The sequence below is a fragment of the Oncorhynchus mykiss genome, chromosome 1 (genome assembly GCF_013265735.2).
Source record: "Oncorhynchus mykiss isolate Arlee chromosome 1, USDA_OmykA_1.1, whole genome shotgun sequence".
Taxonomy (NCBI): domain Eukaryota; kingdom Metazoa; phylum Chordata; class Actinopteri; order Salmoniformes; family Salmonidae; genus Oncorhynchus; species Oncorhynchus mykiss.
Window position 1 is genome coordinate 31,423,233 of NC_048565.1, and position 24,547 is coordinate 31,447,779.

At 40.4% G+C, this 24,547-nt stretch overlaps 1 protein-coding gene and 1 pseudogene across 2 annotated transcripts in view; one reads left to right on the forward strand and one right to left on the reverse strand.

Annotated features, from left to right (window-relative positions):
- The window catches only part of LOC110521024 (transmembrane protein 266), a 73,598-nt gene extending 70,365 nt beyond the window's left edge, over positions 1-3,233 (forward strand). For both annotated transcript variants that reach the window (XM_021598466.2, XM_036975547.1), the window contains 2 exons: positions 1,235-1,297; positions 1,399-3,233. In XM_021598466.2, the coding sequence (XP_021454141.1) occupies positions 1,235-1,297; positions 1,399-2,036 (701 nt within the window). In that variant the 3' untranslated portion in view covers positions 2,037-3,233. The remainder of the gene's footprint in view (positions 1-1,234; positions 1,298-1,398) is intronic.
- A 932-nt stretch (positions 3,234-4,165) lies between these two features.
- On the reverse strand, positions 4,166-21,732 carry LOC110521048 (annotated as a pseudogene).
- Between the last annotated feature and the right edge of the window lie 2,815 nt (positions 21,733-24,547).

Here is a 24,547-nt window from a genome sequence, read left to right on the forward strand (position 1 = left end):
GCAGGCTAAAGGCATTGTTTCTTTTAAAGGAAATGTCCGATGTACATATGCAGCATGACTGGAAACTCCACGAATGTGGGAACATTGCCTTTAAAAGCCGAAATGCCTATAACCTGCGATCGGATTGAATCCCGGCCTTAGATATAATGAGGAGAACATCTATCTGATACTGTAAATCTACTGTTTGATTTCCATGTATCAGGAGACAGAGGGCAGGGTGACTGGCATGATGGCATGGAGGTCCTGAACTATTGTCAAAACATACTTATTTAAAACACTCCAAGGAGCCATACACCTTTCAAAGGGTGACAGATCATAAGTTACAGGAGGTAGAGGAACAAAGCACTGTCAGTACTGTATTCTCAGAGCTCAAAATACAGAGCCCATTCCTTAAGTAAAGATCTAAATCACCATGCTTCTCTCTCTGCTATATATCTGAGGTTTCACAGAGAGGCGGTGTGTCAGACTACAGTATTTTAAGTGCTCATGTGTTATTAATCACAGAGTGATTGTCTCTGCCGCTGCATTTTAGGCCAAGCATTGACTTTCCTCTTGGGACAGTCTTAAAATAAATATTTGAAGAAGAAGCAAATATAACCCATAACTATCTGGAGGGAACAGGGATGGATGGCACTTAGAGGGAGGTAAACTGTGACAGGTCAGGCAAGCCAGTCACAGGCCCTGCTACCCTCCACCTTACCACTGCTCACCTCTTCTCTGGTAATTCAGGTATAATGAGCATTATAAACCAGGTAGTTTGGGTCATGGATGCTGATTGGCTGAAAGCCATGGTATAGTTAAGCAATAAGGCACGAGGGGGTGTGGTATATGGCCAATATACCATGGCTACCCACTCCGCGTTGAGTCGTACATAAGAACAGCCCTTAGCCGTGGTATGTTAGATATATACTGCACCTTCTCGGGCCTTATTGCTTAATTCTACCGTAGTCTGACTGCATTCTATGTGTCTAAATCATTCGCAACCACTGCTATCACCTACAATGGGTAGGACACAAAAAAATCTGCAGCTCATCACTGAACTACAGCAGCATGCTTTTATGTTTGGTGGTTGGTGCCGTTACAGTTCATCATTCTGGTCAGACATATCTGACTGATGCATGCTGGGAAACCTTTACACAACAAACACAGGAATAGATAAGGGTACCAAACATCCTACTCATTTGATTGTTTTAGAGAAAGAGTGCACATGTATTTAGTTTCTTATTTATTTCAGATCATGTTGTTCAAGACGACATGAACAACTACATCAGCCAGTACTACAGTGAGGCAAGCAGCGGTAAGAATAAACAATGCTTCCCACTCTGACACATTTGTTTCTGTCCTTTATTTCACAGTCAGTCAGCAGTATTGTGATGAGTCTAAAATGTTTTCTTGTAGATATTGGAATCCCAGATCCAGCTCGTGTCATCACCACAGCCATAGACATCCATCTTCCCAACAATCCCAGCCAGCAGCCCTCGTCTCTGGTGAGTGCAGACGCAGCGTCCAGCCGCCTGCAGCCGACAGGCGGCTCTGTGAGCGAGGCCTCCAACGCCACCATGTCCCACTCCAGCTTCAGTGCCCGCCAGCACAGCATCAGCAGCCACACCCTTGGCTCCACCACTGACTGCAGCTCCACCGTCCGTGAGGCTTCCACCTCCACAGACTCCTACAGCGGCCAGCGCTGTTACCCCCCACCCTACTGCAGCCCCCTGGCCCTGGGCACACAGCCTGGCGCCAGAGGACACCCCAGCGCCGTGGTGCAGGAGTTGCTCTCCTCGCTGTCTGAGGACTCCTGTCTGGGCCAGAAGGGCCTGGACCCTGTCAACCTCAAACTGCCCAGCCCTGCTAGCTCCACCAAGACCAGCCCTGAGCTGGAGCACAGGCTCAACATCTACAACAAGAGGAACCAGGAGAGCCGGGGAGGCTTCCACACCAAGCCCCTCATCCACCTGCAGGCCAGTGAGCCCTTCATGGAGGAGAAGTACAGGCTGTCTCAGGCAGATGCCCCCATCAACCGTCTGCCTGAGACATAGGAAAGGGCTACAGGGGTACTGTAACTCTCAGACCGCACTGACTCACTCCTCAAAGACCCTCCTGAAACTCAATAACACTAAAGACATGCACTCAGAGGCCTCCTCAACTGGCATACAGCCATCCTCCTCATCGCCAAAAGCACCCTGGAACTGTGAATGGCGGCTCCGCCAGCAGCGCACATCTTCCATGGAGTACAATAAGGCAGTTTAGTGAACACGCAATGAACATTATCAGGAATTGACACAATAAATGAGTATATGAACAAGTCACCAAAAGAAACCAGCAATGGAGCATTAGCTCCAGCTAGGAGACAGCAGGGCTCTGCAGAAATGGGACTGGCTCTGATGCTTTTACAGTGCCTTCGGAAAGTATTTACACCCCTTGACTTTTTTCACATTTTGTTGCGTCATTGGCCTACACACAATACCCCATAATGTCAGAGTGGAATTCTGTTTTTAGACATTTTTACAAATGAATGACAAATGAAAAGCTAACATTTCTTGAGTCAATAAGTTTTCAACCCCTTTGTTATGGCAAGCTTAAATAAATTCAGGAGTAAAAATTTGCTTAATAAGTTGCATGGACTCACTGTGTGCAATTATAGGTGTTTAACATGATTTTTGAATGACTACCTCATCTATGTACCCCAGATACAGATAATTGTAAGGTCCCGCAGTCGTGCAGTAAATTTCAAATGGATTCAACGACAAAGACCAGGGAGGTTTTTCAATGCCTCGCACAGAAGGGCACCTATTGGTAGATGGGTAAAAAAAAAAATCAATAAAAAACCAGACATTGAATATCCCTATAAATGATGCCAATAGTGACTTTAAAACAGTTAAGAGTTTAATGGCTGTGATAGAAAACTGAGGATCAATTAACAACATTGTAGTTACTCCACAATACTAATCTAAATGACAGAGTTAAAAGAAAGCATGTACAGAATACTCTAAAACAAGCATTCTGTTAAGGCACTAAAGTAAAACTGCAAAAAATGTGGCAAAGAAATTAACTTCATGTCCTGAACTCAAAGCATTATGTTTGGGCCAAATATATCATCATCATCGTCGTCGAGTACCATCATTCATATTTTCAAGCATGGTGGTGGCTGCATCATGTTATGAGTATGCTGTCATCGGCAAGGATGAGGGAGTTTAGGATAAATATGAACAGAAAAGAGCTAAGCACAGAAAAAATCCTAGACGAAAACCTGGTTCAGTCTGCTTTCCAATCAGACATTGGGAGACAAATTCACTTTTCAGCAGGACAACAACCTAAAACAAAGCCAAATATACACTGGAGTTGCTTACTAAGACAACATTGAATGTTCCTGAGCGGCCTAGTTACTGTTTTGACTTAAATCGGCTTGAAGATCTATGGCAAGACTTGAAAATGGATGTCTAGCAATGATCAACAACCAACTTGACAGAAAAACTGGCCTTCTTTAGACTAGTTGAGTATCTGGAGCATCAGCATTTGTGGGTTCGATTACAGGCTCCAAAACGCCAAAAACAATTACCTTTCTTCTGAAACTCATCAGTCTATTCTTGTTCTGACGAGTTTCAGAAGTTCTTTGTTTCTGGCCATGTGTGTAGATGGGTGAGAGAAAAAAATTATATTTAATCCATTTTAAATTCAGGATGTAACACAATGTGGAATAAGTCAAGTGGTATGAATACTTTTTGAAAGCACTGTACATTAGATATCATTTAGGGATGGGGCTGGGTGGGTGTGGAACTGGGTGGTTTGTCTAAAATACTTGATTAGGGACTGGAGACGCTAGACCGATCACCCTTAGACATGTAACAAACATAGTTCAAAAGTCAGCCTGATGTCTCCAGACCCCAACATTAAGTACAGTCCTCTCTGTTCGGACTGCTGCTGTGTACATTTAATCTGTTCAAATGTGTTGAGTTGTGTTCCTAGTTTATTTCTTACCTTAGTCTTTCTACATTATCAATGCTAATGTTTGTTTTCAAATTACGACAAAAAAAAGCTCAGTGAAATCATAAGCCAGACACCAGAACACTTGAGGAACATTTCAGCTACAAAATCTGGAGGGTTTTGTAATTGAAGCTGTGCAAAGTGTTATCAGGAGAAAACGTATTATAGGATAAACCTTCGATATGGCAAACTAACCCTGTGCACTTTAATGTCAACAGGCATTTTGTAAGTTGATCATGAAGGGAATTCATTGCAGAGTAAAAGCAATTCAAATGCAAACATGGTAAAAGAACAGTCATTTACAGTCAGTTTCATCATTATACCAAGAGCTTTTGGTATAAAAAAAGTTAAGTGAGGAGGCAGGTTTAGACTTCCCGAAGATGACCTTTGCGATGCTACGTTAAATACAAAATATGCATTAATAGGGATAAAAATATCACCTACGCCAGATAAGCAGATCATTATTTGTGGCATTTTCCTACCTACGTACATAAAAACAGACAGTTTGTAAAATGAGAGTGTTATTCTGTTGCCATTTAGGTACAATGATGATAACATTATTAGGGTCCCCAAAATAGTAGCTCCAGAAACCATTTAAGGCAGAGGTTGTAGGAGAGTTGTATCCGTGGTTACAGTCTTGGTACCCAGGTAAGAGTGGTGGGATGGCTGCTTAGCTGAACGCTGGCTTACTTGTTCAATGCTGCAGTCATCTCAGGCACAGCCTAGTGAGAGAAAAGAGTTGAAGATGGTTACACCTCCCTAACCAGGCAAATCTAGCCAGGTTGACACAATGAACATGGTGTATGCTTGCGACATGGAAATGGAGGGTTGAGCTTTGCTATAACTGTCAGTGTTTAGTCTCATGGTTTTGGGGTGACATCAATTCATTGATAAACCAATTAAAATCTGAGAGTAACTGGGCATGAGGGGCATGAGCGAGGGTACCTGACAAACTATATCAGTAGCACCCGAGTCGAGTGTGTCCCGGGGATCAGTTTTCAATTGAAGGAAGAAGAGAAAGCCCATACATTTTAATCGGTTATCCGAGGAGTGATCACATGTAAGATGATAACCAGCAGGTCACAACTCTGCTGCCACGAGCTATTACCAGTCACTTTTACAGAGTTTACCCAGAACACCTGGGCCTCTCACACACCCCCACAGTAAATAAAAGATGAAAAACAGGACACATACACAAGAAAAAATAAAAGCTCTTTCACCGAAAGCAAAGGCCCTCTTTTCCAATAGTTTGTCATCCCTCTGGCACACTGGCCATATGTGCCAGCCAGACAGTAGAGGGCAGCTAAGCATGTAAAGTACTGACACTAGGAAAGAGAAAATAAAACCTGAGAACCACCCAGCCACTTAAGTTAACTATCGATTTCTTTTTATGGTTTGAAGGAGAGCCGTCATTGCATCTTAACCGAGCAGTAGGCTCTGGCCACAATTCACCTGATTAATTCAGCACCTCAATAATTCAGATGCACATTTCCATTAGGAAGGATAATAATGTGTCTTGCAAAATGTATTAGGGAAACGTTGAATAGAATTTTCTGACTGTCCCTTTTGTCATGTCTTGGTTATTGAAATGCCTCTCTTGGTGATCAGGTATTCAGCGCTGTGCAGGAGGCTGGTGCAGTGTTGGGTTTGTTTCAGTCATGGCAAGGGTGTTCATTAATCAGCATGCTATCTCACCTTAAAAGAGATCAGACCCTAGTCAACCACCTGGAAGATGGGAGCCTCTGGGTCCTTGTTAATGGCAACAATAGTCTGCAGAATAAAACATAGTTCAAAATATCGCAACATGCTCTTTTTTTCTTATACTTGTGTATACCTAACAGAAGATTCTGGAGGGGGAAAAAAATCAAGCAAGAATGGTAACTTGCTGACCTTCATCCCAGACAGATGTTGAATAGCTCCAGAGATGCCAACAGCGATGTACAACTCCTGCAGAGACAACAAGGACAAACAAGCTTTATCAATATAATAACACAAGAGCTTGGTGCACATACACATCTATGTAGTGTCAGTTGATTCAGACTGCTGAACACAGGTAAGACCATATTTACTGAGGAAATGTATTTTCAATCTATCTCCAGAAAAAGTAATTAAGAGCTGACCATGATACCAGAGGCCCTCATTGACACCCTGAGTCTGATGCAGCATTTGCTACGTTGTGTAACGGCTGGTACTGAACACCTTTCTCCAAAATATTCTTGAACAGACTGAGGTAAGTTTGGTCGGTGAGGCTTGAAGCAATGAGTGACGTATTTAAAAAGGGCAGCGGTGCCTTTAACCCACAACACAACCAGTTTTTCAATTAGTCTTTCAGAACAACACTGTTTGTTTAATTGAACGTTGCATTATGTTTTTCCGTACACAACGCAGCCCTGGGTTTCCATATTAGAGGATGGAGCTGTTCTAGTGCTGACCCTGACCATGTTATCTCAGAGAGAATGCTGGGGGTGGTGAAGCAGAGTGTATGACCCTCCACCTCTGGGAAAAACAGAGGCTTTCAGCGTAATGCACTGCCATATTAATATTTCAGTGCTATTTAATGTTATTGGAGTAGTCTCGGAGGAGCAGAGCATAAATTTATGAACACAAGTGTACTAACGACTAAAAGTGAGGACCAATATTTCACGATGAGAGGTACTGTCCAGCAAGAGCACGGTCCTACTGTAGCAGAGGGAAAACGACAGCTTTAGTTCTTAAATATCACTGTATGGAAATATCAGAGTACATGCATGTCTAGCCTATTTGGAGAGTCTTCTCAGAGTTCTTCTCTTTACGCTCTTTTAGCAGCTTTGCGGTTTTCAGTAAGAAGACCAGGCAGGCACACCAGCTGTTGTGTTGCTAGCTTTCCCTCAGGTGTCAAAACAACTCCCTACATGCAGCATGACTGCATCGCTAACTAGTCATTCAAGTGTGGTGATGCTATTGTTAACCAATTTAAAAATATATATATATACATATGTATACACACACACACACACACACAGTGGGGCAAAAAAGTATTTAGTCAGCTACCAATTGTGCAAGTTCTCCCACTTAAAAATATGAGAGAGGCCTGTAATTTTCATCATAGGTACACTTCAACTATGACAGACAAAATTAGGAAAAAAAATCCGGAAAATCACATTGTAGGATTCTTTATGAATTTATTTGCAAATTATGGTGGAAAATAAGTATTTGGTCACCTACAAACAAACAAGATTTCTGGCTCTCACAGACCTGTAACTTCTTTAAGAGGCTCCTCTGTCCTCCACTCGTTACCTGTATTAATGGCACCAGTTTGAATTTGTTATCAGTATAAAAGACACCTGTCCACAACCTCAAACAGTCACACTCCAAACTCCACTATGGCCAAGACCAAAGAGCTGTCAAAGGACACCAGAAGCAAAATTGTAGACCTGCACCACGCTGGGAAGCCTGAATCTGCAATAGGTAAGCAGTTTGGTTTGAAGAAATCAACTGTGGGAGCAATTATTAGGAAATGGAAGACATACAAGACCACTGATAATCTCCCTCAATCTGGGGCTCCACGCAAGATCTCAAGATCTCGCAAAAACCCCAGAACCACACGGGGGGACCTAGTGAATGACCTGCAGAGAGCTGGGACCAAAGTAACAAAGCCTACCATCAGTAACACACTACGCCGCCAGGGACTCAAATCCTGCAGTGCCAGACGTGTCCCCCTGCTTAAGCCAGTACATGTCCAGGCCAGTCTGAAGTTTGCTAGAGAGCATTTGGATGACCCAGAAGAAGATTGGGAGAATGTCATATGATCAGATGAAACCAAAATATAACTTTTTGGTAAAAACTCAACTCGTCGTGTTTGGAGGACAAAGAATGCCGAGTTGCATCCAAAGAACACCATTCCTACTGTGAAGCATGGGGGTGGAACCATCATGCTTTGGGGCTGTTTTTCTGCAAAGGGACCAGGACAACTGATCCGTGTAAAGGAAAGAATGAATGGGGCCATGTATCGTGAGATTTTGAGTGAAAACCTCCTTCCATCAGCAAGGGCATTGAAGATGAAACGTGGCTGGGTCTTTCAGCATGACAATGATCCCAAACATACCGCCTGGGCAACGAAGGAGTGGCTTCGTAAGAAGCATTTCAAGGTCCTGGAGTAGCCTAGCCAGTCTCCAGATCTCAACCCCATAGAAAATCTTTGGAGGGAGTTGAAAGTCCATGTTGCCCAGCAACAGCCCCAAAACATCACTGCTCTAGAGGAGATCTGCATGGAGGAATGGGCCAAAATACCAGCTACAGTGTGTGAAAACCTTGTGAAGACTTACAGAAAACATTTGACCTCTGTCATTGCCAACAAAGGGTATATAACAAAGTATTGAGATAAGTATTTGGTCAATAACAAAAATTTATTTTCCACCATAATTTGCAAATAAATTCATTAAAAAAATCCTACAATGTGATTTTCTGGATTTTTTTTTCTCATTTTGTCTGTCATAGTTGAAGTGTACCTATGATGTAAATTACAGACCTCTCATCTTTTTAAGTGGGAGAACTTGCACAATTGGTGGCTGACTAAATACTTTTTTGCCCCACTGTGTATGTGTATATATATATATATATCTTTTTTTTAATCTACATGACAACCTGGCTGCTCCGTTGCCAAGCTGTTCCCCGAATGTGGTACTTGAAATGCTACGGCATGACACCCCACATCTTAGGTTACATAATTTCAAAAGCTTAACTGTGACATACATGCTGACAGAAAGAGTGAATGTCAACTAATTCCGTGTCGTGAGATTCTTTCAAATGTAAACATTTCAGCAAAACTATACTGATCAAAAATAAACAAAATCATTTCAGAGTTACAGTTCATAAAAGGAATCAGTCAATTTAAATACATTCATTAGGCCCTAATCTATGGATTTCACATGAATGGGCAGGGGCTGGTAGGGGTCCACCCACTGGGAAGCCAGGACCTGCCAATCATAATGGGTTTTTCCCCACAAAAGGGCTTTATTACAGACCAAAATAGTCCTCAATTTCATCAACTGTCCAGGTGGCTGGTCTCAGATGATCCTGCAGGTGAATCCGGATGTGGACGTCCTGGGCTGGCATCCTGGGCTGACATGATCTGCAGTTGTGAGGCCAGTTGGACATACTGGCAAATGTTCTAAAACAATGTTGGAGGCAGCTTGGTTGACATTCCTGCAGTCAGAATGCCAATTGCACGATCCCTCAAAACTTGAGACATCTATGGCATTGTGTGGTGTGACAAAACTGCACATTTTAGAGTGGCCTCTTGTCCCTGGCACAAGGTGCACCTGTGTAATGATCATGCTGTTTAATCAGCTTCTTGGTATGCCACACCTGTCAGGTGAATGGATTACCTTGGCAAACAATAAATGCTCACTAACACGGATGTGAACAAATCCGTGCACAAAATGGAGACATTTTATTTCAGCTCATTAAAAGTGGGACCAACACTTTACATGTTGCGTTTATATTTTTGTTCAGTATAACTGGAGCAGTTCAATACTGGACATAACCACTATTTTAAGCTTGCAAATAAATAAATAAATAAATAAAATAAATACACACACTATTGTCAAAAGGGGTTCAATATAATAATTAATAAAACTGTTGTATATGTCAAATATAAATTGCTTGTTACCTCACATAACAAAAAGGAACACAGCTTTGGGCTACGTCACTCATAGGGAATAAGGGGACATTTGTAAAATAAAAAAAGATGTCAGACAGACCAGACAGTAACACTGATAAGACACGCATGGTTCTGTCCTAACAATGCCTGAAGATAGTGATAACAAATTACCTTCTAATATTTATATGAATCCTTTAAGTGGTGTGTATGAAGACAATGAACAACTGACTGACAAATATGAACAGGATAAAAAATAAAATACTGCAATTCAAATTGTATTTAATACATTAAGCCTACATGACAATCTTGTCAAAACATTAGCAAAATACAATTTGGGAAGAATGACCTGATCTGGGGGTCTGAGCAGACACCCACTGCACTGTGCACTGCTCTTTAATGGATCAGCTAAATCATTTAGGAGCCTATATGTGCCATTAATTACATTTCATGGGATCTAATGTGTGGATAATCACAGCTAGGATATCCCAGTTGAACCGGATGATGGATTTCTTTGCCCTTTTAAAAAGGTTAAATTCCCATCTTTAGAACACTGAATTCCAGGAATTGTCTAGCAGGTCTTTGTCAAGCTGCGGGCAACTTGCACAATAATTGATGGGTAACTCCTCAGAAAACATATATTCGCATTTTAGAGGAAAAAAATTGTAAGTGTAGACCCACAAAAAGTTTACCGCCATCTTGGAAAATTGTGCAATATTATTACAGATGACACCATTGTGAGCACAACATTGCCTATCAAAGAACAGGATGAGTGTAAAATGATCCAGAGTTTGTCACTTACGGGGGCCACGATCTTGCCAGTCTGTCCAACCTGCATGTCATTGGGGACATATCTAGCATCCACAGCAGCTCTGGAAGCACCAACTGTGGGGGAAATCAATTCAAACCTAATGGACAAAAAAAATGCATTCCAATTTGTTCACAAATAATTTATCAGTTATTCAAATTAAGAAAGTAACATTTGTTGTCATTGAAAGACTTATTCTAAATTACCCACTTACCTGCAGCATTAATTTTGTCAGCAAGGTCATAGAGCAGCTTGAAGTTCTCGCCATTCTTCAGTCCCCTTCCTAAAAGGACGATGATTTATTTAAACGTTTACATGAACATCACAAATAAATTGATGTGTAAGGCAAATAGTATGATGAGCTGAAGGTGACTTCTACCTCCGGACACCACAACCTTAGCCCTGGTCAACTCTGGACAGTCACTATTGGTCAAGGTTGCTTCCAGCCACTCAGACATCCCAGCGGAAGCAGACACAGCAACTGAAATAAACAACTCATGGGGATCATATTAAATAAAACTAACTATACCCTGACAAAATAAGTTATCCAGTCAGGAAATTAACTAATTATTTTAGAATGATAAACAAGAACAATGGCTTTTGTATGTATGCTTTTCATGTGTGTATCACTGCATGGTTAGTACTATAGCTACCTTCCTCTGATGTAGCACTGCCTCCATCCACCTCAGTGGGCTCAAAGGATGTCCCTCTGACAGTGAAAACCTTGACATTGTCATTACACTTGACAGTGCTGAGAGCATTTCCTGAGAATGAGACAAACAGTGATGTTTTGTTATCTAACTCTAAACCTCATGCAACTCTTCTGATGACAAATGGGAAATAAAAGTAGATAATTAATTTCACAGAATCTAATTTGGGAAACATCTTCTGGGCTCAAGGTTCACCATGAGTTTTCAATATGACCTATTTGGACATGACAATTAAACAGCAACGGTTTAAGTGGATAATGTCATTTTGATTCATTCAAAGCCCATAAGTGCAATTGAGAAATTAGGCTTTTGGGATCTAGTCATTGCTGGTATTGCCAAAAGACTGAATTGGCGCTATATCTAAAAGCAAACCAGTTCCCTATGGTACAGTACATGAGTTACTTTTCAAATTCATAAGAGCAGTCCCAAAGCAGTAACAAATTCAATTGACTTCCAAAGATAATATCAAACCAAATCCATTTTGAGTATCAAAAAATGTCTAAAGCACTCTAAAATGCATTGGTGAATTATAATGTGCTCAAGAATATCTTAGTAGTATACAGTGGCTTGCGAAAGTTTTCACATCCCTTGGCATTTTTCCTATTTTGTTGCCTTACAACTTGGAAATAAAATATATTTTTTTTTGGGGGGGGGGGGGGTTGTATCATTTGATTTACATAACATGCCACTTTGAAGATGCAAAATATTTTTTATTGTGAAACAAGAAAAAAAAATAAAAAAAAATAAAGCTTGATCGTGCATAACTATTCTGACAGGTTTCCCAGTCCCTGCCGATGAGAAAAATTCCCACAGCATGCTGCCACCACCATGCTTCACTGTGGGGATGGTATTCTCGGGGTGATGAGAAGTGTTGGGTTTGCACCAGACATCGTGTTTTCCTTGATAGCCAAAAAGCTCAATTTTAGTCTCATCTGACCAGAGTACCTTCTTCCATATGTTTGGGGAGTCTCCCACAAGACTTTTGGCAAACACCAAACATGTTTGCTTATTATTTTCTTAAGCAATGGCTTGTTTCTGGCCACTCTTCCGTAAAGCCCAGCTCTGTGGAGTGTACGGCTTAAAGTTGTCCTAAGTACAGATACTCCAATCTCGCTGTGGAGCTTTGCAGGTCCTTCATGGATATCTTTGGTCTCTTTGTTACCTCTCTAGTTAATGCCCACCTTGCCTGGTCTGTGAGTTTTGGTGGGCAGCCCTCTCTTGGCAGGTTTGTTGAGCTGCCATATTCTTTATTTTTTGTTGCGGTGCCACATTCTTAATGGTGCTCCATGGGATGTTCAAAGTTTCAGATATTTTTTTTAGAACCCAACCCACAACTTTTTTTTTTGTCTCTGACCTGTTTGGAGAGCTCCTTGGTTTTCATGGTGCCGCTTGCTTAGTGGTGCCCCTTGCTCAGTGGTGTTGCAGACTCTGGAGCCTTTCGGAACAGGTGTAAATATTCTGAGATCATGTGACACTTAAAAAGTCCAGATGTCACATAATTAGATTGCACACAGGTGAAGGTAATTGGTTGCACTAGATCTTATTTAGGTGCTTCGTAGCAAAGGGGGTGAATACATATGCACACACCAATTTCCATTTGATATAATTTTTTGAAACAAGTTATTTTTTTCATGTCACTTCACCAATTTGGACTACTTTGTGTATATCCATTTCATGAAATCCAAATAAAAATACATTTAAATTACAGGTTTTAATGCAAAAAAAAATTAGGAAAAACGCCAAGGGGGATGAATACTTTTGCAAGACACTGTAGGTTGGTTTGGGGGGAAAAAAATAGCTATATGCTTAAGTTCAAATGTATCTTCTCATAACACATTCACAAAAAGCTAGTTACCGGCATAGATGGTTCTGACAAAGGTGTCAGGGGCTTTGATCTCAATAATGTCTGAAATAGGAGCAACATCCAACTTGGCAGACACTCTGGGGGGGAGATTCTAGAAAAGACAGGTTGGTAAATAAGCAGGGATATAAGGCAATCTGTAACGATCAGCCAAAGATGCTCTACAAATAAGTTCCAGAAACCATGGCATGAATAAAAAAATACAGCATACTCATAACAGCTATATTTTTTTACACTAGGCTTATGAAACCAAATCCATCCTACGAAATAAATAAAGTCATCTGCAGGCAGATCGCTTTCCTAAGAAGTGACAAACGACCTGAAGGTACGTACAGTTGAAGTCGGAAGTTTACATACACCTTAGCCAAATACATTTCAACTCAGTTTCAAAATTCCTGACATTTAATCCTTGTAAAAATTCCCTGTCTTAGGGCAGTTAGGATCACCACTATTTTAAGAATGTGAAAATGGCAGAATAATAGTAGAGAGAATGATTAACTTCAGTGTTTATTTCCTTCATCATATTCCCAGTGGGTCAGACGTTTACACACACTCAATTAGTATTTGGTAGCATTGCCTTTAAATTGTTTAACTCGGGTCAAACGTTTTTGGGTAGCCTTCCATAAGCTTCCCACAATAAGTTGGATGAATTTTGGCCCATTCCTCCTGACAGAGCTGGTATAACTGAGTCACGTTTGTAGGCCTCCTTGCTCGCACATGCTTTTTCAGTTGTGCTCACAAATGTTCTTTAAGATTGAGGTCAGGGCTTTGTGATGGCCACTACAATACCTCGACTTTGCTGTCCTTAAGCCATTTTGCCACAACTTTGGAAGTATGCTTGGGGTCATTGTCCATTTGGAAGACCCATGTGACAAAGCTTTAACTTCCTGACTGATGTCTTCAGATGTTGCTTCAATATATCCACATAATGTCCCCACCTCATGATGCCATCTATTTTGTGAAGTGCATCAGTCCCTCCTGCAGCAAAGCACCCCCCACAACATCATGCTGCCACCCCTGTGCTTCAAGGTTAGGATGGTGTTCTTCGGCTTGCAAGCCCCCCCCTTTTCCTCCAAACATAACAATGGTCATTATGGCCAAACAGTTCTATTTTTGTTGTTTCATCAGACCAGAGGACATTTCTCAAAAAAGTATGATCTTTGTCCCCATGTGCAGTTGCACACTGTGGTCTGGCTTTTTCATTGAGGTTGTGGAGCTGTGGCTTCTTCCTTGCTGAGCGGCCTTTCAGGTTATGTCGATATAGACCTCGTTTTACTGTGGATATAGATACTTTTGTGCCAGGTTCCTCCAGCATATTTACAAGGTCCATTGCTGTGTTTCTGGGATTGATTTGCAGTTTTCACACCAAAGTACGTTCATCTCTAGGAGACAGAACGCGTCTCCTTCCTGAGCAGTGCAACAGCTCCGTGGTCCCATGGTGTTTATACTTGCGTACTATTGTTTGTACAGATGAACGTGGTACCTTCAGGCATTTGGAAATTGCTCCCAAGGATGAACCAGACTTGTGGAGGTCTAGAATTTATTTTTTGAGGTCTTGGCTAATTTCTTTTGATTTTCCCATGATGTCAAGCAAAGAGGCACTGAGTTTGAAGGTAGGCCTTGAGATACATCCACAGGTACACCTCCAATTGACTTAAATGATGTCAACTAGCCTATCAGAAGCTTCTAAAGCCATGACATCATTTTCTGGAATTTTCCAAGCTGTTTAAAGGCACAGTCAACTCAGTGTATGTAAACTTGTGACCCACTGGAATTGTGATATAGTGAATTGTAAGTGAAATAATCTGTCTGTAAACAATTGTTGAAAAAATGACTTGTGTCATGCACAAAGTAGATGTCCTAACCGACTTGCCAAAACTATAGTTTGTTAACAATAAATTTGTGGAGTGGTTGAAAAACAAGTTTTAATGACTCCAACCTAAGTGTATGTAAACTTCCGACTTCAACTGTATATAAAGGGTCTTATAACCTTACTTTCCCAAATGCAGAAGCTCCAGCACAAATATGGGTGAAGTTGAACTGCTTCTGGGTTGCCAGTATAAGTGGAGTCAATTCCTCTGTGGAAAGACATGCAAGTTGCTGTTAACACCACACGCAAATAGATGTTTTATTTTTTATTACTCAGATTTTTAAGTAAGATGCTGAAGTAAAACTTCCAACTCATTTACAGCTTCAGTGAATCTATTGCCTGTATCTGCTTCACACTCTGGATATACATACCTGGCAGAGAGCCTTTGTAAGCATCATTTTGAGCAATCAGAACTGTCTTCACACCTAGGACTTTGCTGACTTCCTGTGCAACCTGAAGAGATGATAAATATACAGCAAATCAATCCCTTGAAGAAAACCACTAAGCGTCTAGGTCTGGATCCATTTCACTTCAAGCGCTATTTGACAGCCTCCATTTTAATTTAAACAAAACTTTATATACATGATTGCTCATGGAAGAAAGAGTTGAGTTTGATATAATTTAAAAGGTTACAAAACAAGGTTGTCAAACTGCTTTATAATTTCTTGAAAACAAACCTCAAGAAATTATACATCAAACGTCAAATTCACGTTGTAGTTTAGACCCTACTTTACATCTGAAGTTTGTGTTGTGCCCGCCATCGGTTGAGACATTCTTGAATACAGGGTGTGTCATTTCAATCATAGAAATGTAATTCATAGAACGGACATCCCTTCAGACCACTGCAATTTAGCTGGTACACCATTGACATTTTTATTGAAATGTTAATTTTGAATTACTCCCATAAAGATGGCCGATGGTCCAAACACTGTCGAATGTCAGCATAAATGGTCATGTCTATTCTATTATTTCTATAATTGCAATAGGTTTCCGATGGAGGATTGACAGTATAATATAAAATCAACAGATATTCCCATTCAAGTCAACATTCTTTGATGTGTGGACCTTTAACGATCTAAATTTATCTAAAAAAACATGAAACCTACCCTGTATTTAAGCGCATGTTGGGTCTCAACCTATGGCGGGCACAACACAAACTCAAATATAAAACTTACTGTATGTGAATGACAAATCTGAGTTGTGTTTTTTAGCTAATTGACATTTAATGGGTAAACCCTGTTTGTAAGCTTTTAAAAATATATAAATCTCAAACGTTGATCTTTTCCCATAAATATTTGCCCATTGTAGAAGTGCTCAGAAAGTTACTTTTTGTACCTGAATGCCAAAACATTCATTATGCAAAATAGGTCAACCTTGAGCACTTTTTTATCTAAGTGGACACATGTTTTTAGATTTTTTTGTTACATTTCATTTTCAATAAATGTCAAATCTCATTTACGTATGTGTACACCCCTTCAAATTAGTTGATTCGGCTATTTTCAGCCACACCCGTTTTCCGACAGGTGTATAAAAATAGAGCATACAGCCATGCAACTTCCATAAACAAACATTGGCAGTAGAACGGCCTTACCGAAGAGCTCAGTGACTCAACGTAGCACTGTCATAGGATGCCACCTTTCCAACAAGTCAGTTAGTCAAATTTCTGTCTTGCTAGAACTGGCCCAGTCACCTGTCAGTGCTGTTATTGTAAAGTGGAAACGTCTAGGAGCAACAGCTCAGCTGCATAGTGGTAAGCCAAACAAGCTCACAGAATGGGACAGGGGAGTCCTGAAGCACGTAAAAATCATCTCTTCTCAGTTGCAACCCTCCTACAGAGTTCCAAACTGCCTCTGGAAGCAATGTCAGCACAATAAATGTTCATTGGGAGCTTCATGAAATGGTTTTCCATGGCCGAGCAGCCTCACACAATCCTAAGATCACCATGCGCAATGCCAAGCATCGGCTGGAGTGGTGTAAAGCTCGCCGCCATTGGACTCTGGAGCAGTGGAAAAGCATTCTCTGGAGTGATGAATCACACTTCACCATCTGGTAGTCCGACAGACAAATCTGTGTTTGGTGGATGCCAGAAGTACTCTAATTACCTGAATGCATAGCGCCAACTGTAAAGTTTGGTGGATGAGGAATAATGGTCTGGGGCTGTTTTTCATTGTTCGGGCTAGGCCCTCCTAGTTCCAGTTAAAGGAAATCTTAACGCTACTGCATATAATAACATTCTAGACGATTCTGTGCTTCCAACTTTGTGGCAACACTTTGGGGAAGGCCCTTTCCTGTTTCAGCATGACAATGCACCTGTGCACAAAGCGAGGTCCATAGAGAAATGCTTTCTTGAGATTGGTGGGAAAGAACTTGACTGGCCTGCACAGAGCCCTGACCTCAACTCCATCAAACACCTTTGGGTAAAATTGGAACTCCTATTCGCCCAACATCTGTCCGACCTCACTAATGCTATGGTGACTGAATGGAAGCAAGTCCCCGTAGCAATGTTACAAAATCTAGTGGAACGCTCTCACAGAAGAGTGGAGACAGCAAAGGGAGGGACCAACTCCATATTAAATGGCCATGATTTTGAAATGAGATGTCCGAATAGCAGGTGACCACATACTTTTGGTCATGTAGTGCAAGTATTCACACCCGAGGAATAGATCTTCAAGCCGATTTAAGTCAAAACTGTAACTAGGCCTCTCAGGAAAATTCAATGTCGTCTTGGTAAGCAACTCCAGTGTATATTTGGCCTTGTGTTTTAGGTTATTTTCCTGCTGAAAGGTGAATTTGTCTCCCAGTGTCTGTTGGGAAGCACACTGAACCATGTTTTCCTCTAGGATTTTACCTGTGCTTAGCTCTATTCCGTGTATTTTTAGCCTAAAAAAACCTCCCTAGTCATTGCCGATGACAAGCACCATGTTTTAAAATATGAAGAGTGGTACTCAGCAGAGGTCGACCGATTATGATTTTTCAACGCCGATACCGATTATTGGAGGACCAAAAAAAGCCGATACCGATTAATCGGCCGATTTTTAAAATATATATATATATATATATATATTTGTAATAATGACAATTACAACAATACTGAATGAACACTTATTTTAACTTAATATAATATATCAATCAAATCAATTTAGCCTCAAATAAAATTAAACATGTTCAATTTAGTTTAAATAATGCAAAAACAAAGTGTTGGAGAAGAACGTAAAAGTGCAATATGTGCCATGTAAAAAAGCTAACGTTTAAGTTCCTTTCTCAGAACATGAGGACATATGAAAGCTGGGGGTTCCTTTAAAAAGGAGTCTTCAATATTCCCAGGTAAGGAGTTTTAGGTTGTAGTTATTATAGGAATTATAGGACAATCTCTCTCCATACAATTTGTATTTCATATACCTTTGACTATTGGATGTTCTTATAGGCACTATTGCCAGTGTAACAGTATAGCTTCCGTCCCTCTCCTCACCCCTACCTGGGCTCGAACCAGGAACACATCGACAACAGCCACCATCGAAGCAGCGTTACCCATCGCTCCACAAAAGCCGCGGCCCTTGCAGAGCAAGGGGAACAACCACTCCAAGTCTCCGAGCGAGTGACGTTTGAAACGCTATTAGCGTGCACCCCGCTAACTAGCTAGCCATTTCGCAATGGTTACACCAGCCTAATCTCGGGAGTTGATAGACTTGAAGTCATAAACAGCACAATGCTTAAAGCACAGCGACGAGCTGCTGGCAAAATGCACGAAAGTGCTGTTTGAATGAATGCTCAGTCAGACTGCTCTATCAAATCATAGACGTAATTATAACATAATAACACACAGAAATAGGAGCCTTAGGTCATTAACATGGTCGAATCCGGAAACTATCATCTCGAAAACAAGACGTTTATTCTTTCAGTGAAATACGGAACAGATCCGTATTTTATCTAACGGGTGGCATCCATAAGTCTAAATATTCCTATTTACATTGCACAACCTTCAATGTTATGTCGTAAGTACGTAAAATTCTGGCAAACTAGGCAGCCCAAACTGTTGCATATCACCTGACACTGCGTGCAATGAACTCAAAAGAAGTGACACAATTTCACCTATTGCCTGCTAACCTGGATTTCTTTTAGCAAAATATGCAGGTTTAAAAATATATACTTCTGTGTATTGATTTTAAGAAAGGCATGATGTTTATGGTTAGGTACAGTCGTGCAACGATTGTGCTTTTTCGTAAATGCGCTTTTGTTAAATCATCCCCCGTTTGGCGAAGTTGGCTGTCTTTGTTAGGAAGAAATAGTCTTCAGAGAGTTCGCAACGAGCCAGGTTAGCAGGCAATATTAACTAAATATGCAGGTTTAAAAATATATACTTGTGTATTGATTTTAAGAAAGGCATTGACATTTATGGTTAGATACACATTGGTGCAAGACAGTCCCTTTTTCACGAATACGCACCGCATCGATTATATGCAACGAAGGACACGCTAGACAAACTAGAAGTATCATCAACCATGTGTAGTTAACTAGTGATTATGATTGATTGATTGTTTTTTTACAAGAGAAGTTTAATGCTAGCTAGCAACTTACCACGGCTTCTTACTGCATTCGCGTAACAGGCCGCGTGGAGTGCAATGTAATCAGGTGGTTAGAGCATTGGACTAGTTAACTGTAAGGTTGCAAGATTGAATCCCCGAGCTGACAAGGTAAAAATCTGTCATTCTGCCCCTGAACAAGGCAGTTAACACACCGTTCCTAGGCCGTCATTGAAAATAAGAATGTGTTCTTAACTGATTTGCCTAGTTAAATAAAGGATAAATAAAGGTGTAAAAAAAAAATCTAATAAAATACAAAATTGTTATGAAAACTTGAAATCGGCCCTAATTAAATCGGCCATTCCGATTAATCGGTCGACCTCTAGTACTCAGTGATGTGTTGTGTTTGCCCCAAACATAACACTTTGTATTCAGGACATACATTTATTTTCTTTGCTACTTTTTTTGCAGTTTTACTTTAGTGCCTTGTTGCAAACAGGCTGCATGTTTAGGAATATTTGTATTCTGTACAGTCTTCCTTTTCCCACTGTCAATTAGCTTAGTATTGGAGTAACAACAATGTTGTTGATCCATCCTCAGTTTTCATATCACAGCCATTAAATTCTAACTGTTTTAAAGTCACCATTGGCCTCCACTCCGGCACATGAGTTAGGAAGGATACCTGTAACTTTATAGTGACTGGGTGTATTCACTGCTCGACTGAGGGACATTACAGATAAATTGTACAGTTGGGGTACAGAGATGAGGTAGTCACTCAAAAAGCATGTTAATTAAACACTATTATTTCACACAGAGTGAGTTCATGCAACTTATTGTGACTTGTTAAGCAGCTTTACTCCAGAACTTACTTAGGCTTACCATAACAAATGGGTTGAATACTTATTGACTCAAGACATTTCAGCTTTTACTTTTTAATGAATTTGTTTAAAAAAAAATGTCAAACATAATTCCACTTTGACAATATGGGGTATTGTGTGTAGGCTAGTGACACAAAATATAAATGTAACCCTTTTTAATTCAGGCTGTAGCAACAAAATGTGGAAAAAGTCAAGGGGTGTGAATACCTTCTTTAGACACCATCTGATCAAACCCAAGATTTAGCATACCTTTGCACAGTCTGTTCCAGCAACTAAACAGGGCACGTCTCCTCCTAGTTTCTTGGCTGCAGTAATAGCACTCAGCGTAATGGGGGTCAGCTTGTCATTGTTGTGCTCTGCCACCACCAAGGTGCTTTGAAACCTCTGGGAGACCAGACTACAGAGGAAATGTATTTTTCAGTAAATGGCATGACATAAGCGTAAACATAACTGCTCTCATGCCAATCAAACTTGAAAGCTACCATTACGATATGGACAATTCAGCAACATTGTGTAGTCCAATAAACAGCAAGGCATTGAATCAAACAGGATACTACAGATTCTGTTCAGGTGTACCTTTTGGGCGAAAACAACATCTAATGGGTATTTTTTGGAGGTCAGCTATAGCAGAAAGTGTGAGCTACATAACACAGAAGGGGAGGAAGGATCTGGGACAAACCCTTCTGTAAACAAGCCGATATGACATCCAAGATATGCACTGGCTTATACAACATTTTGACCGGGAGTATCAATCCTATCACCAACCTAAAACAGGAACAGATATATCTGAACCTGTGTCTGAAAGACAATTTGAATTACCAGAGTAAAGGTCATTCACACAGCAGTCTATCCAACGTCACAGCACAATACAGTAGCAAATTGGGAGTAAATAGTAGCTATACATTAAATTATGGTCTTCATTGAAATTGTGCTTCAATGGCTTTAAAGTTATTGCATCATTGAAGATTGACATGTTTTTACGTTTCGTAACTCATTGTTTACGAGGTTGCATAAGCTAGCTAACTAGCTACAGTAACAGCTAGTTAACGTTAGCTACATTTTCAGCTAGCTAAGGTATGTGAAGCTGGCTGTGAGATCAAATATGATCTGATTTTCAAAACTATGCAATGTACTTTTTTCATATGTATTAATAAAGCAAGGAAAATCAATTAACCTTTCTATGGTTTCGTGCACGGGAAAGATAAGTTAGACATATAAGTTAGCTAGCATAGCTATCAGGCACCTACAACACCAGTTTGTACTATGTGTGCTTTTTTTGTATTTGCCACATTGCGAATGAATAGCAAGTTACTTAGCTAGTTAGTCTGATATAATCATTTGCGTGTAACGTTACATACCAACTGTTTGAAATGTGTTTTCTTGATAGCTCTGTGCATCTTTCACTCTGCTCCTCGATGCTCACCTCTTGAATGAACTCTGACAGCTGTAGAATGTTCTGGATTGACTACAAATGTCTGGTTTGACTACAATCACTTCCGTTTTGGGTGGAAGCAGAATAACCAAAGACAGTACAGTGTGAAGAAAGGCAGAAATGTATTATCCAATAGGTGTCCGTGCGAGAGTTGCAGTGATGAGACAATACTGTAACTACCAATTGGATACCACAAAATTGGGGAGAAACGGGGTAAAAAAATAAAATCAATAAAAAATCCCTGATCACACAGGTAGGCGACGTTGGTTAGTTTAAACTCATGCATGTAACATGTAATCGGGTCTAACTCATGGTCTCCGCCAAACTGGGCATGTATCTAAAGCACTCCTTATATATAAAGTTATTTTTGACGAAAAGGAAAACGTGTCAGTTTGTCACCTTCAGGTGGTTGTAGTAATGACATGTTCAACTACTTAAGACATTGTTTCGAATCTAGGTTGTGCCTTTAGACTTATAGATAATTAACAACTAAGGAATACTTTTCCCACTTCTCTCATTGACTTCTCAAACCTAGGACTGGTCTGCTTGGTCTGTTTCGAAGTATTCCCTATTGCGCCTCCGGGTATAGAAACTCAATTGAATAACGTTGTATTTCAGAAGACCATCCTAGATCCTGCCTGTACCACTTGGGTGCATGATGATGACTGGGTAGATGGATGTGGGCAACAGGGAAAACGACATACTATTTATCAACAGCAAAGTTATTACAACTATACATTCAACCCAGATCTGTAAACAAACTGAATTTAAATGAGTAGATGGCAAAGTTCTATGAGAAGGGTATAGCCAGTAAGACAATGCACACCAAATAAAGTTTGATAACCAATCTGTTGCCTAGACCCTACCTAGGCCACATGAGTCAACCCTGGAGTTGTAAGCGCCATGCTCTACCAACTGAGCCAAACGGCACCCACACAGGATATGTGATAAGGGACATCTTTCCACCCAGGCAAAAGCTAAGTCTTATCTTAAATCGAGTCCATGAAGAAATATGCCTTCACAAATACTTTGAAACTGCACCAGTACGAAAACTCTAAACTCTCTCCTAATGTTTAATTGCAGTATTGGGACAGGTCTACATTGTGAGGAATACATATATCAATTACTGTAGGAGGAATTATAATTTTAATCTCAATGGGATCATCTGTTGGCAATCTAGCCTAATGGATAACTAAATTAATGATGAATACAAAAGTTTCCAGGATCAGGGATGGATGGCAAACATCAACATGTAACAAATAAAGACTTAGTAGCCATTCACAAAACAAAATTATATTATCATAAACATTAGTCTATTTATGCCTCTACAAAATTGGTCCTGACTCTCTGTGGTCACTAAAGATCCCATGGTATTTATTGTAAAAGTAATCTAGTGTCCTGGCTAAATCCCTAATATGTCCCTCATACCATCATGGCCATCTAATCATCCCCAGTTTCCAGATGGCTCATTCCTCTCCCCTGTAACTATTCCACAGGTAGTTGCTGTAAATTAAAATGTATTCTCAGTCAATTTACCTGGTAAAATAAGAGTAAAATAAATAAACAACAATAAATGACCTTACTATGATTGTTTTCAATTAAAATAGTTTAAAATAAACAAAGAGCAATTTCTCAAGTAAGAATTTTGATAGGACTGGGAGTGGTCTGAGTGGGGAGGGAAAACTGAAAACAGGGCAGAGAGGTTTGGAACTCTCTTTCTTTTTGGTCTATGAACTATTTTACCTGTGATGTCACCAGGCAGGCCAAAACTCCATCCCACCAAATAAGGCTGAAATTTCAGGCAGGCTTTTCAAGCAGCTAGTACACTAAAATGGCATTATCAATTTCACAGTATTATTCCAACCTCATAGCGTGTAAATACAGTGCCTTGCGAAAGTATTCGGCCCCCTTGAACTTTGCGACCTTCTGCCACATTTCAGGCTTCAAACATAAAGACATAAAACTGTATTTTTTTGTGAAGAATCAACAACAAGTGGGACACAATCAGGAAGTGGAACGACATTTATTGGATATTTCAAACTTTTTTAACAAATCAAAAACTGAAAAATTGGGCGTGCAAAATTATTCAGCCCCCTTAAGTTAATACTTTGTAGCGATTACAGCTGTAAGTCGCTTGGGGTATGTCTCTATCAGTTTTGCACATCGAGAGACTGACATTTTTTCCCATTCCTCCTTGCAAAACAGCTCGAGCTCAGTGAGGTTGGATGGAGAGCATTTGTGAACAGCAGGTTTCAGTTCTTTCCACAGATTCTCGATTGGATTCAGGTCTGGACTTTTACTTGGCCATTCTAACACCTGGATATGTTTATTTTTGAACCATTCCATTGTAGATTTTGCTTTATGTTTTGGATCATTGTCTTGTTGGAAGACAAATCTCCGTCCCAGTCTCAGGTCTTTTGCAGACTCCATCAGGTTTTCTTCCAGAATGGTCCTGTATTTGGCTCCATCCATCTTCCCATCAATTTTAACCATCTTCCCTGTCCCTGCTGAAGAAAAGCAGGCCCAAACCATGATGCTGCCACCACCATGTTTGACAGTGGGGATGGTGTGTTCAGCTGTGTTGCTTTTACGCCAAACATAACGTTTTGCATTGTTGCCAAAAAGTTCAATTTTGGTTTCATCTGACCAGAGCACCTTCTTCCACATGTTTGGTGTGTCTCCCAGGTGGCTTGTGGCAAACTTTAAACAACACTTTTTATGGATATCTTTAAGAAATGGCTTTCTTCTTGCCACTCTTCCATAAAGGCCAGATTTGTGCAATATACGACTGATTGTTGTCCTATGGACAGAGTCTCCCACCTCAGCTGTAGATCTCTGCAGTTCATCCA